Source organism: Daucus carota, chromosome 4 (assembly GCF_001625215.2).
Source record: "Daucus carota subsp. sativus chromosome 4, DH1 v3.0, whole genome shotgun sequence".
NCBI classification, from domain to species: Eukaryota; Viridiplantae; Streptophyta; class Magnoliopsida; order Apiales; family Apiaceae; genus Daucus; species Daucus carota.
In genome coordinates, this window is record NC_030384.2 from 37,014,388 (window position 1) to 37,029,136 (window position 14,749).

The 14,749-nt window shown below is 33.2% G+C and overlaps 1 protein-coding gene across 1 annotated transcript; it reads left to right on the forward strand.

Moving 5' to 3' along the window:
* Positions 1-1,617: 1,617 nt before the first annotated feature.
* On the forward strand, positions 1,618-13,184 carry LOC108219487 (probable metal-nicotianamine transporter YSL6). The gene is made up of 7 exons (XM_017392961.2): positions 1,618-2,224; positions 3,465-3,637; positions 6,909-7,006; positions 7,823-7,960; positions 8,758-8,947; positions 10,491-10,623; positions 12,078-13,184. Exons 1-7 carry the CDS (start codon positions 1,870-1,872, stop codon positions 13,010-13,012), a joined length of 2,022 nt encoding a protein of 673 aa, XP_017248450.1. The 5' UTR covers positions 1,618-1,869; the 3' UTR covers positions 13,013-13,184.
* The last annotated feature ends 1,565 nt before the right edge of the window (positions 13,185-14,749 follow it).

Below are 14,749 nucleotides of genomic sequence, written 5' to 3' on the forward strand. Positions count from 1 at the left end.
TTTTTATCACTGTTTTTTAATTAGAAATCACTCGTTCATAACAAAACATTATCTTACACATTCACACACACACACACAATATATATGATCATCATCTTACAATAATAATGGAGGACCTTTTATGACATGTCTCCATCATCTTCCATCATCTTCCATCATCAATAATCACCGCTACTCATGACTATCACAATTTACCGTAACTAGCGCCTACTTATCACCGTCACACACACCCTCTCATCTCATCTCTTATTATCATGGATTTTCAACAACTATATATTGATCATCCATAATCGATCATCAATAACCTATCACTAACAGAAAATATAAATAAAAATTTTAAATTATGATAAATAAAAATTATTAATTTTATTGTATAAAACAGTGATTAATAAAGTATAAACATATAAATAATGTTTGAAGAAATAACGCCACGAACATTGCATTGATGGTCGTTTGGTAAACTTTTCAATCCGGCTTCTACGTAGAAGTAGCTTATGTGTATTACTACCTCTATTTTCAAACATAGCATCATAAATCGAATATGTATACATCTGCTATCAAACATCTAAATCACAAATACAGTTACAAAAATCTATGAGAGAAAGGACTCACAATGATGATATGTCGAACCACACACACATATACATAAATCTTTGAGAGAAAGAATTTACAATGGTGATATGTCAAACCCCACACACACATATACATTGATACTAGTATACTCAAACAAATACAAGATATATCATTAATTCAAATGAAGATTATATATAATACTACAGAATTTTGGATAATCAACTATATCAATTTTGTAACATTCAACAACCGAAGATAGATTAAGCTATGAAATTAGAAGTAGAATTAGGGATTAGAAATTCTACAGACACTCAATTAGGGATTAGGGTTTATTTTTTGAGTTGGAGGATGAAAACCGACTTATAATTAGGATTCCTGCTTCTGAATTAGGGAGAAAATCGACGTGTGTGTGTGTATATAGCACTTTTTATATGTGTGTGTAGATATATGATGTGATGAAGAAGATAGAATTAATCCTGAAAAAATTAACGATACGAAGTGCTTAGAATTAAGTTAAGATGTGCATAAAGGGTGATACTTTCAAACTACAGTGTCTAAATAATCTCACACACAAAATACACATACACCAAAATGCAATTTACTCTTTCTTAAAACTTTGCAAACAAAACAATATTATTATAAAACAGATTTTATGAAAATAACCATCTCACTGGAATCTTACAAAATATGTATATTTTACAAGTAAAGCATGTATTATACAATAATATTCGTTCTGAATTTTGTTTGCAGAGGTGATTTCGAATATTTTTATTATGAAAAATGTATAATTGTAAAGATTTTCAATATTATACTGGTATTCATAGAAGATTATTTATAAAAAAACTCAATTCATAACATTTTGTTACAGAAATTCGAGATTCTCGAATATTGAATGACTATCTCTATAGAATTTCAATTTTTTCTCAAAAATAACCTTTTTATTTAGATATATTTTTTACGAAACAGAGAATTTTAAGTTTGGTTAATACTTTATTTAAACGAATCAATATATTAAATAATAATAAAATATATACAGCCGGACACAAGTAAAAAACAGAAAGTCTGAATCAAAGGGCAGGTATGTTCGTTTCATCGTAACGTCGGAAATCAAGAAACCCAGGAAAAAAAAAAATTCGGAAGAATGCATACATCATTTGTACATGCATATCTGAGTTTTGTTAACATTGAATCATCTTCTTTCTCGCATAAAATCCGTACAACTTTTCGTGTATGTATACACGGTAGCCCAAGTTACAAACCCTAGGCCCCGAATCATCTCCTCGTGATTTTACGAACATGGGCAAGGAGAATATTTCTGGTGTGAAGATAGATGACCCATTTCTACATAATGAGAAGATCAAGGCCGTTGAATTGGAGAAAATTCCAGAATGGAAAGATCAGATTACGATAAGAGGGTTGGTGGTGAGTGCTCTATTGGGCACACTCTTTTGTATCATCTCGCACAAGCTGAATCTGACGGTGGGGATCATCCCGTCGTTGAACATTGCTGCAGGATTGTTGGGCTTCTTTTTTGTTAGGTCATGGACTGGATTTATGTTTAGGTTGGGGATTCCTGTCAAACCGTTTACTAGACAGGAGAATACGGTGATTCAGACTTGTGTGGTGGCTTGTTATGGCCTCGCATTTAGTGGTATGTACGTGATTATATGTCTGTTGATTTGCCTGTCAGTAATGTTTGCAAGTTTGCGATATTTTGGTTGAATTTTTACTAGAGTAGAAATTATTTCATTGTTGCGTTGATGTGCGGAGAAATGACAAAAATCATTAATAATTTAATATATAGTGTAGAGTATAAAGAGAACTTTTAAGATAGATAATATATAAATTAAAGAGATAGCGGACCCTACCTACAACGAGCTTTGATACCATGTTAAGTAACCAACTTATCTGAAACCTTAAGGTGTTAGAGGACGACCTTAGGAGGATCACGTATTAATTACATGGTGGAATGCTCTGTAATCAAAAACTCTCACCTGATCACCCTCTTTCTCATGCAAAAGTAGCCTGTATTGTTCTCTGCTCAACTCCATAATTTTTCGCACTCCTCACATGGTGTTAATTGGTGTGGTTCTTCGTACACCCTCAAAAGTCCTACAACTATCCATTTTGATTATTCTAACATATGGCGATTAGCACTTACTTATCTTCAAATAAAAATCCTACCGCAAATATATTATTACTGAAAGAAGATTATTGTTTATGTCCACATTTTTGTCCACCAATGCATATATGACCAAACTCCACATTTTCATTTCCCATGTAGTTACAAACACCTACCTTTGGGACTGGTGGAGGCCTACAACTTAGCACCAACCATTATATCCATGCTTATGGAAGCTCCTTTGTAGAATTATGTACTGTATTATAGTTATGAATGCACAAAATTCCTGTATTTGTGGGAAAGTATTACTGATACTCACACAAATGCCTCTCTAAATCAATCAACCGATATGAATCTCCATGGCATGCATGACTTCCCATTTTATCACCTCCCATGATAAACTAGACTTGTTTAGCAGATATTATTATCCAATTCATGTAGTACGCCGGGCATATATCTAGAATTTTTCTATAAACCATTTTTCCTTTAGAGCATCACTTGTAAGTACCAGTCACATATAATCTAAATTATATTAGTACTTGGTTAAGTATTGTGGACATCTTATTAGAATGATATGTATTTTGTACGCCGGGTATGATGCTAGAGAGTAACAGTACTTAGTTTTCTCATGATCAGCATATTAGTTCATCATCTTTAGGCGACTTAATTTTTTTTTGTCTACCTGTGACTTGTATTTTCCTTTCTGTTCCGTGTTAAGTCATACTGTCAAATGCCATTGTAATTTTCAATCTATTATTGATCTTAATAGGTGGTTTTGGGTCATATTTGCTATCAATGGATTCCAGAACGTATAATCTAATTGGTGCGGATTACCCTGGTAATCGAGCGCAAGACGTTAAGGACCCAGGCTTGTTTTGGATGATGAGCTTCATTTTTGTTGTCAGTTTTCTTGGCATTTTCAGCCTTGCCCCGCTTCGAAAGGTAAAACCTTAGCTTATTACTTTTTATACTTGATTATTCACTTTTACATATATAAAAATTGACAAACTGACTGAAACTCTGTTACTCGTGCATACTTTATATTAGTAGAACACGTGATCATGTCTAAGAGTGCTTTCAGTTATGCCATTAACAGCACTGAAACGTATTGACAAAATTTTTTGAAATTGATTATGTCATCTCCACTTTGGGAGATGTCCCCTTTCCCAAATTTATATAAATACCAGAGCCTGACACTTAATTATATATCCTGTCCGACACTATGTATTCGAGTCCTAGCAACATAGGTAAAGAAAAATGTTAATTTTTGTTGTTAAAAAATTTTGTGAATCTAATTCGTTCAAATGAGGATCAAGATAAAGCCACCTAAATGGGATGAAGTATTAAAACATTTAAGAGAGCAAATAAACTATATAATTGTAAAAAACGTTCTGTTTATAAAGCATACAACAATGTGAATCTAATTGTAGAAAAGGTAAATGATCTTGCAATTACTGAAAGTGTTTATTCTTTCTCTTAGTCATTACATTTTGTTGTGGAGAGTCAGGTCATGAACTTTGATGAACAATTCCATAAAAATTACCCTAAAAGATTGTTGAAGTATACACTTATCATTATGATTTCTAGATACTAGGACTCCTGTAATGGAGTTGGTGATTTATACTGATATACACATATATCTCTATATATTATCTATAAACTTTCATTTTTCACATAACCTACATAAGGTGAAGATGAACTTATCTGGCGACAAATTTGACCTTCACTAGGAAAAAATTCATGGCTCCCTGGATCTGCCTCTGACCATGGATATCTATAAATGTCATAAACCACCTTTTTCCTTTGTGTTTCTTCCTGGACCAACACATCGTTGTGAATTACTGGGATAAGATTTGGTGAGGTTGTAAGGTTGTGGTGAAAGTGTTTTAGTAAGTTGATGAAATTCACAATAAATAAAGATTGATCTTTATTCAGCATACAACATTGAAGTAGATGTAATCTGTAATGAAAGTTATGATGTTGTACATATAAATCTATAATGTCGGAATCAGAAATATATTCACTAATAAGCAAATCACAATTCGAATATTTTGAGATAAAGGCTTGTCTAGTCACTGTTATGTTCAAAAAATTAGAGTCTTCCCACTTGCTTAATATGCTGATCATCTTTCCTATTTCAATCATTAAATTGACAATCGTAGTGACAAAAAAAAGCTACAAGATTGATCAGAATTTTATTTATTAAGTGATAATAGATTGTAAGAAAGTTACAGGACATGTCGAGAATCAACTGTTTTCTGTCAGTCCTGCTTAATTTCCTGCAGAACGAAATGTAGAGGGCCCTGTTCTCTGTTCAGTTTATCTGGAACCTATTATAAAATGTATTTTAGTCAGTACTTGGACAAGAAGCGACATGATAGTTACTGTTATGATCCAAAGAAAAGATGAGTTTGAGTTATGAAGTTTTGTTTGGAAAGAATTTACAAATTCACTCTATTTGTTCCTTTTTGAAGGGCTGCATTCTGAGTGACATCTCTGGCCTTGATCAGCTATACTGGCCAGGAAATTAAGATTGTCAGGATTTTAATTTTTTCTTGTATTGCTATGATTTCTATGTATAGTTTTAAGCAAGTTTCTCAGTGTGTGTCATGGTCGTTAAAAGTAAATTATCGTTTTCTGTTAACAAGAGGATAACTCCTAATTATTAGTTTTCTCCCATCTCATCCCTACAGATCTCAAAGTACACCTCTTTAAGAGAAAGATAATGGCTTTTGCTCTGAAATCCATATCATCCAGGTTTTGATGCGAATCCTGAAGGGGGGAAAAGATGCGACCATTTTCCTCCTTTTTTGTTATAAAACATTGTCATTTTTGAAATCTTCACTTATATTCATACCTCGTGTCTAGTGCCTCCCATAATATCATTAGTTGACTGCAAAATATGATAATGTCATGTTTTCCCTATATAGCCTTCAACAACTTGGTTTTGAGTTAATTAGCAAAAATAACTTGGTTTTGAGCTGAGAAGTCAGAGAAGAATTCTCAATATCAGAGTAAGATTTTTAAGTGTTCATACTTGGATCACTTTCAGACTTTCAGTCAGTTTTCAGCCTTGCTCTTCTATCAACTGCTAATTTAATCGTTTTCCTCGTTCAAGATAATTTGGCCATGTAGCTTTTGTATTTTTTGAGTGAATGACACAGCTGACCTTAAAAAAAATTTATTGTTGCTCACCATAATACTTCAGATACATTGATTTGACCCTGTCGCGGAAAGATTTTTTAGAATTACAACGGCATATTCAAGCATCACTTGATAATAAATCTCTCTTTTGTCTGATTGCCTCCAGGCTCCAGCAGCCTTTAATGTCGGATGAAATTCATGCTTCTGATGCCATGTAAGCCGGAAGGAATGAAAATATATAATTATATTTGGGAATCTGTTCACAATACAAAAACTTAAATAGGAAAACTATTCTAATCAACTGCTTCAAAAATGTGAATCCTGCTTTTATTTTGACAATCTAGAAGATTCTGATTTATTTTAGTTCAGCGATTTCTAACAAAGCAGAAGTAAGATTGCTACTGTATATGCTTATATTATTTTTACTTGGTCAGCTTCTTTCCTTCAGTGAAATGGATTGACAAGTTCTTAATTTATATGAGTCAGGGGTCTTGTTGGTTGGGAAAATTCAAAATTGTGCCAGGACTTCTTAAACAGTATACATAATACAATTCATTATTGTTTGCTATTGTAGTGTGTGCAGCTATGAGCTAATATAGCCACACCAATCACAACTCGTGTAGACGAAGGTACCTTCAACTTTTGTGAATGATCTAGATGAATCATTCTGTGATATGCTTGATTCATATCGAAAAATTAATTACTCGGGTAATTAAAGCATATACATCAGACAAAGCATTGAGCTATGAAGATCGAGTGCAGACTTTACGATCTTTGGGTTATGATTTCTTGTCACTAAATAAATAATGAATATAGGACTTTAATGATAAACTTTATAGTTAGTTTATGTTGTAGACTATTTGCCAGATATATGATCGGGCAGTAAAATATAAATAGGATCCGTAAGAGGCTTTTTCTGATAGGTCACTAGTATTAACTAGGTGCTATCGGCTATGACTTATGAGAGGCTTACATGTAATACCATCATTGGGTCTTATTTGTTTCATTGTCGACATACTTACTGCTTGACTGATTTTGCTGTCTTTGGTTATGCGTCACACGGCGTCAGGTTATGGTCATGGATTATAAGCTCACATATCCTAGTGGAACTGCCACAGCAATGTTGATCAATAGCTTCCACACGGTTTCTGGAGCGGAGCTTGCAGGGTAATAAATAGTCCTCAACTTATCTACTTCTAAGTGGATGTCATGCTGCTCAAGAATTTGAAGGAAAGAAAGAAGTTGAAATTAACTAAACTCATGTTACTGTATTGAAGTGAAAGAATTTTGATTCTGATCGACTATTGATGTAGTATGTAATATAAACTCCTAGGATATAAGAAGATGGTCAACATTGTCTGTTTGTATACTGATAATAATTTTCCACCAGGTTAAAGGCTTTATTGTAGTATAACTCCTTTCCTATACAAAAACAAAAAATAAGTATTGGTATAAAATGAATGGGCCAGTATTATCCTTCTGCCAAGTGAATTACGTGGAATGGGAAGATGGATTTATTATATCAATAAATATAATCCAAAATGGTAAGATTTTGTTGTCTTAATCTTTAAATCTGCTCACACTCCCCTTTGCAATCTCTTCCGATGAGGATTCAAACAATAAGTTATATTTTGTAAGTTAGGAAAGTTATGTCGTGTTTAACCAAGATTACTTTGTCTTCCGGCTCTGTTTGTCTTATTCTGGATAAGTACAACTGGGAAGGAGGAATTGGAGAGAGTAAATGCCAATTTGTGTTTGCATATGTAGGGTACTCTGTGTGATGCTATAATTGTAAATTTTAGTTTAAATCAAACATGTTAGAAAAGGTAGTCTTAGAAAAAGGAATGACATGTGTATAAAAGGAATAGTCTTTCGAAATGAAAAAAACAAATATGGAACTATGTCAATTAAGTATATTCTAGACTCTATATAACCATGTGCCTTTGCAATTGTACATAAAATCATGATATATCCTTTCAACAGGAAGCAAGTAAGCTGTCTTGGAAAGTATCTGAGCTTGAGTTTTTGCTGGAGCTGCTATAAATGGCTCTTCAGTGGTATTGGAAATTCATGTGGATTTGACAGATTTCCAAGTTTTGGTCTGACACTGTTCAAGAATACGTAAGCTTGTTGCGCTCTCAGTTATTATTCTGTTGTATGATTCAACTTCTTATGAGAGTCTAACAGGTGACCCTTTTTTCTAGGTCTGCAGGACACTAGATCACTCAAAAATTATTTAGAAGTTACTTTCAACAATATGAATTAGCATACATTTAGATTTATCAAAAAGGAAATTAGAAAATTGTTTCTTTTTCAAATTTACATTATAAAAGTTGATATGAAAATAACTTTTATGGATAACTAGTCTAAACATTTTTTTTGTTATGATTGAACACTTTGACACACTCATTGTCTTTGAGACAATTTGAACTCTTGACCTCCCGTAGATTTAGCAAGGAAGATCTTGCTAGAATATTAGTTGAACCGGCACACGAAATACAGCAAAATATATGAATTATTGACTGTTATATCACAGATTATTTAGATGAATAACATATACTTGTTATATAAGTAAAAAAGTAGATGGGGTAATTAGCTCACTTTATGCTATTATCTTGGCTCGGTTACTTTATTGCAGGAATATGACTTGTTATCTAGCACTAGCAGCATTGTTAGATATTTTATAGAAGCTAGAGGTTGTAATGGGAAATAAAAGAAAATATATCATGTTAGCTCTTTGTAAAGAAGCTCTATATCAGGTGCCATATGATACGTATGCTTCATAATTGTGTCAAATAGTAGAACTATTATATATATTAGGTTTCATATGATATGTACGCTTCATATTTGTGTCAAAATTATGGTACAAACCGTCAAAGTATTATGGACTAATGTCTTCTCTGTTAATAATGGTGTAGATTTTATTTCGACTTTAGCCCAACATATGTTGGATGTGGTCTTATCTGCCCTCACATAGTCAACTGCTCATTACTTCTTGGAGCAATCATATCTTGGGGATTTCTTTGGCCGTTTGTTTCCCAGCATGCTGGAGATTGGTACCCAGCCGGCCTTGAAAACCACGACTTCAAAGGTCTATACGGCTATAAGGTAATTGTGGTCACTCTTACTGTATAAGAAATTAGTTCTCATCGTCAAAGTCTTCAGGAATCTTACTGTATAAGAAATTCGTTAATGTTAAAATAATTAATTATAAGTATTTTGTTATAGGGATAAAAATTCTGATTGGGCAGTAATACACTAGTACGCATAAATACAGATTATAAGCTCTGTATAGGGTTTGATGTGGAATCTAACCCAGCAGTGGAAGATCTAATGTTGTTTTGGATTGTAGATTTAGGAGGTGGATAGGGGCTCATAGATTATAGTTCTGTGGTCGAGTGCACTGAATAGGTGTTCGTAAGGTTGAAGTTCGGTTAGGTGGAATCTGGCTAGCAGTAGGTGAAAAAGTAGAAAGATGAGGTTTACTGGAGTTGATTGTGGTTTGTGAATTGATGGTTCAAATATTGTTGGTGTAGATATGTGAAGCAAGCTGAAGTTTTTTTTTTTTTTTTGCAAGTGCCATAGGAATAATATTGGCTAGAGAATTTGACTATTCTAGATGCCAATTAAATCAGGATGCTCATTTTCTGGTCTGATCCCACTCTTGACAATACACCTTGGCAAAAGTTGCATTAGCGCTTTGACTGGACTGACTCGCAAAAACATGAGGACTGTTAATCATTAATTTAAAAATATATACACGGTTCCATTCTGGGGTCACTATATATGTGCAAGATTACTTAAAAAAATCGTCAAAGAAATGGGTGTAATAATTACTTTAGGGATCCACTCAACTACTGAAGACCTGAAAACGAGGATCCTGAAATACTGAATCCAATAGTTGACAAGGGGCCGGTATAAGAAACAGGGAAGGCCTGTTACCAAAAGAAGAGGGGCATCCCCTGGACTACAATGTTAGAGTTGGTGCAACAGCGCTCAACTCTTATACCATTTGTTGTCGGACAGAAGTAAAGAGATCAATATATTGGACTCAAATTCTCAATCATCAAATCAATAGATCAATGTTTTCAGAAAAAAAAAAAATCAATAGCTCAATCATTTCATATTTTTGAGATGAAGAGAGTTTATGTCATATTTTAATGTAAAATGTTCAAGTTCTTCGTTGTCAAATCAATAGTTTGAAATAATGAGATCAATACAAACCTCCTGTGCCATTTACTAAGGCTTGACTTACCAAAAATAGTGATAACTGAAGTGAATGGGAACAGAACAGGCTCTGATTCAAGGCAACCGGAATGTCTTGCCACGACCATAATATCTGAACTACATTCCTTCATATCAGTGTTCTAACACAGGATTTCCCCTTAAATTTCTTTTCAGTATTGATTTTCTTATGTTATCTTTATGCTTACAAATATATTAGACGTTATTATTCTCATTAATCTACAATGCAGTCAAGCCTTGACATAATATTAGAGAGTTCAAGGTTAAAGACTGAAGTGTAATCGGATCCTGACTGAAGTAGAATCGTAGAAAGCTCTATTCTTTTGAAATGTCAAAACCATAGACTAGTGAAAGTTCTACATCCATAATCTCAAGTTTGATGGTATATAGATATATCTATTTGCAGGTCTTTATATCTATTTCGCTTATTATGGGAGATGGCCTTTACAATCTGGTGAAGATAATAACTATAACAGTCAAGGACTTGTGCAAAATCAATACGACTCAGGCTCATCTTCCTGTTGTAACAGAGATTCTAGGTAGGAACTGTAACATTCAACAAGTATATTTAATTTCTTTATAAAAAATCACTCGAGCTAAAAACAACATAGCAGTGAAGTATATTGGCACATTCCCTTACCTTCATGTTGTTTCTCTTAATAAATGTTATATGCCTGATGCATTTGCTAGGAATATGTTAAACTATTTCAATTTTCAAAGAATCATAATGTCACCTTTGCCAAGCATGAGATCTAAAATAAAGTTTTCTATGACTACATTACTCAAGTTTTACCCGAGTTTCACTTTAGTTCCTCCTGTTGACTCTTTTGCTTGAAGGCCAGTCTGGCACTAAATTGGTAATGATCTTTATTTAGTTTAGAATTCAGTATACATTAAAAATTTGGTCATTTGGACTTCTTGTTTCACCTCCACTTCGGACCCCTTCCCATCGGATTCTCAAATAGAATCACTTCTCAGACTGACCTACACTGTTCACAGTCACCTTCATCAAAGGAGTTCACAGATACCATCCCCTCTGCTTTTCGAATAACTAGACCATCCTTTGTAATCATCCACCAAGTCTATCATCCTTGATAAATACACATATGAACTTTTCATAAAACAAGAGGAAGAAGCTAGAATTCAACCGCATCTCCGCCCGATTTTAATTCCATTTAGATATTTTATTCATCACACTAAAATTTCACTTAAAATTTCTAATGGCAGCTCAAGCAAGTGGACACAGAAAACATACTAGAACATAAGATTCTGGTCGTTACTATTATTCTTCTGGAATTTCATGGTCTACACGATGATTTAATTTAACAGAATATAAAATTGCATTTAGCTAGCTATATGTTATTCGTGACAGATATCTAGCCCAAATCCGTTCACTTGATTTAATTGTAAAGAAAATAGCTGCAGGGTCCATTTTGTACCAATAGTTTAGTTGCTGCAAGCTGACTTACTCTTGTAATTTCTTCTCTTTAATATTCTTCTAGATGCATATAAATTTTGAAATTCCTCTTGGAATTCGTTAAGTGGTTGGTTGCTACAAATTGTGATCTCACTTTACATGATGGCAACTGAAAATAATGTTTATCAGATATTTCTCTGACAAATGCAACTTGACAATCATATCAGACATTTGTGGTTTGTTCATTAGAAGCTATATGGTAGAATTTATGATATTGCATGAATATGCTTACAGTTCTAAGTCATGTTACACAGTAAGCGGATGTCTAAACCCCCTAGGCTGTCATTTGAGTTTATCCTTATATAATATTGTGTTATATATTGTAGTTTTCGTATCTAACAAAATAAAAACTGAATTTGTATGGGATATTTCTGGAAATATTAGTATACACTTCGAAGCGTCAAAGATTTAGATGTAACTGAGGTAGCAGAGGGACTTCTCGCTCCTAGGTGTGGATTAACTAAGCATGTGCATGACATGATGAATCCTAATTGTCATTGCCGCTTTTTTTTACAGATGATGAGAGTTATAAGTTACTGCAGGAGCAAAAACAACGAGATGAGGTGTTTCTGAAAGATAGCATACCAAACTGGTTTGCAGCTTCAGGATATTTGGGTCTGGCTTTAATATCTACAGCTGCGATGCCACTCATCTTTCCACCCTTTAAGTGGTATCTGGTCCTCTGCTCATATATAATTTCCCCTGCCCTTGCTTTTTGTAACTCATATGGTACTGGGCTCACAGACTGGAGCTTGGCTTCAACCTACGGGAAAATTGGCCTTTTTATGATCGCTTCATATGTAGGAGAAGATGGAGGGGTCATAGCAGGTCTGGCTGCTAATGGAGCGATGATGGCCATCGTCTCCACTGCAGCCGATCTAATGCAAGACTTCAAAACAGGGTACCTCACTCTATCATCTGCCAAGTCTATGTTTGTGAGTCAGCTAGTCGGAACAGCCATGGGCTGTATCATTGCACCCCTCACATTTTGGTTATATTGGACTGCTTTTGAAATCGGAACTCCTGACAGTCCATACAAGGCACCGTATGCTGTTATATTGAGAGAAATGGCCATCCTGGGGGTCGAGGGCTTCACAGAGCTTCCGAAGAATTGCCTTGCCATATGTTACGGATTTTTTATGGCAGCTCTGCTTATGAACCTGCTAAGAGATGTGTTACCCGAGAAGATATCGCAATTTATTCCTATCCCAATGGCAATGGCAGTGCCCTTCTATATTGGAGCCTACTTTGCTATTGACATGTTTGTAGGGACAGTTATATTGTTTGCATGGGAGCAAGTAAATAGGCAAGGTGCTAAAGATTTTTCTGGAGCTGTTGCTTCAGGGTTAATTTGTGGTGATGGAATATGGTCAATACCGTCTGCAATTCTCTCCCTATTAAGGATTGAACCACCCATCTGCATGTCTTTTGGGCCATCCATTACCGGTTGAGCAAGGCATCTGTGTACTCATTGTAGAATTTTTAGTGTAAATAAGCCTTATTTAGTTATCTCTTTGTAAATACTATGTGTACAAACTTTAGTGTAAATAAGCCTTATTTATAGTACAAATTAGTTTTCTCTTTGTAAACTTTGTGCTGTGAAAAAAAAATTGTTTGTGTAAATTTGATAGCAAAATCAGTAATACTTTTTCATGAAAATTCAAAAAATAATTTTTTCTTCAAAACTATATGAGAACCTGATTTCCTGAAAATGGTCAAAAATTGTTGTTCAGAAAAATAATATTTAAATTTATCAAACATTTTTTCTAACTGTTTTGTGGATTATGAGAGTACTCTATAATTGATTAGTTCCGGATAAGAAGATAAGAAACAATAATTAAAATAATAATGTTTTCAAATGCAAGTACTACTAGCAGAGAGGATGTGGTCATGCATGACAGTATACACAATGAAGATTCAAGTGTATTGAAAAATGGAAAGGGAGTGAGATGATAGAGATGGGAGAGGAATGGGTAAATTAGAATAGCTCTTACTTTTATGTGCATTGACAATTAGGGTTTTAGCTCCAATTCCACTATTTCAAGAATTGGATTCCTCACCTACCATGAAAAACGAATAAATGATTCTATATTTTACACCGCGAATAAATGATTCTATATTTATACCGCTCCGTCTCAGATACTCCCTCCATCCCAAATTAGATGAACTCATTCACTTCAGACACGCACATTAAAGTCATTGACCACATAATCACGTTACTTATTTTTGAAATTTTATTTTTGCAAATAAAAATTTAAATATGAAATTTTTATTTATAAAAAAAAGTTAAAATAAATAAATTTCGGAACTATAGCAAATAAGGGGCAATCTTTCGAGAATCGAAAGTCCGGACCTGTAAACAAGAAAGCTTCGACACAGGTAATTACGGTCAATGCATTTTAAATTAGGTGCCCAAAGAACTCATCTAATTTGGATGTGGAGTATCACTTGTCAGACAAACAATATGCTCAGCTTGCTTAATTACTTACTGCGCTTTGAAATATATAAATAATTTAACTTTTTTTTACATATTTTTAGTCTTTTAATCACATAATTAAAATTATTATTTTTGATAAAAGTTTAATTATAATATTAATAGTATATTTTTATTATAAAATACTAAAAATAAAAATTTAAACTATGCGGTAAAAGCATTTAGAAATGTTTATCAAAAAATTAAGTAACCTATATTTTAAAGTAGAGAGAATATCTGGTATGATGATTTTGAGATTCATGGACAGAAAGTTAAATCAATAATGTTCATCTTTCTTTTCCTAGAAAAACGTAAACACATAAATAACTAATACTATTATACGTTTGTTGTTAAAAAAACTAGTAATATTATACGTTTTCATTTCTTTCCTGCAATTTTTCTTTCATTTAACATCATCTACAAAATTCGCGACGTAAATTATTATACTTTTATACTGGTGCTGAAATACAAAATATACATACTAATTGCAAATTTATCCAAGTATTGTCTTACTTCTGATATATTTGAAGGAAGAAGGAACTGCCATCCCACTTATTTTTATATATTTTTGTCATTACTCGTTACAAATTAATATTCTTATATAATTTAGTTCTGAAATTTATTTTTAAGATTTTTTTCTAAATAAATTTAAATATTAAATATTTATTAAAAAAAGTAAATATAAATTATAAAACTATATTTTATAAGATTTGTC

Coding starts and splice junctions, on each gene's coding strand:
- LOC108219487 (XM_017392961.2), top strand. CDS start 1,870: ATGGGCAAGGAGAATATTTCTGGTGTGAAGATAGATGACCCATTTCTA. Junction 8,948..10,490: donor AAGGTCTATACGGCTATAAG/GTAATTGTGGTC, acceptor ATCTATTTGCAG/GTCTTTATATCTATTTCGCT. Junction 10,624..12,077: donor TGTTGTAACAGAGATTCTAG/GTAGGAACTGTA, acceptor TTTTTTTTACAG/ATGATGAGAGTTATAAGTTA.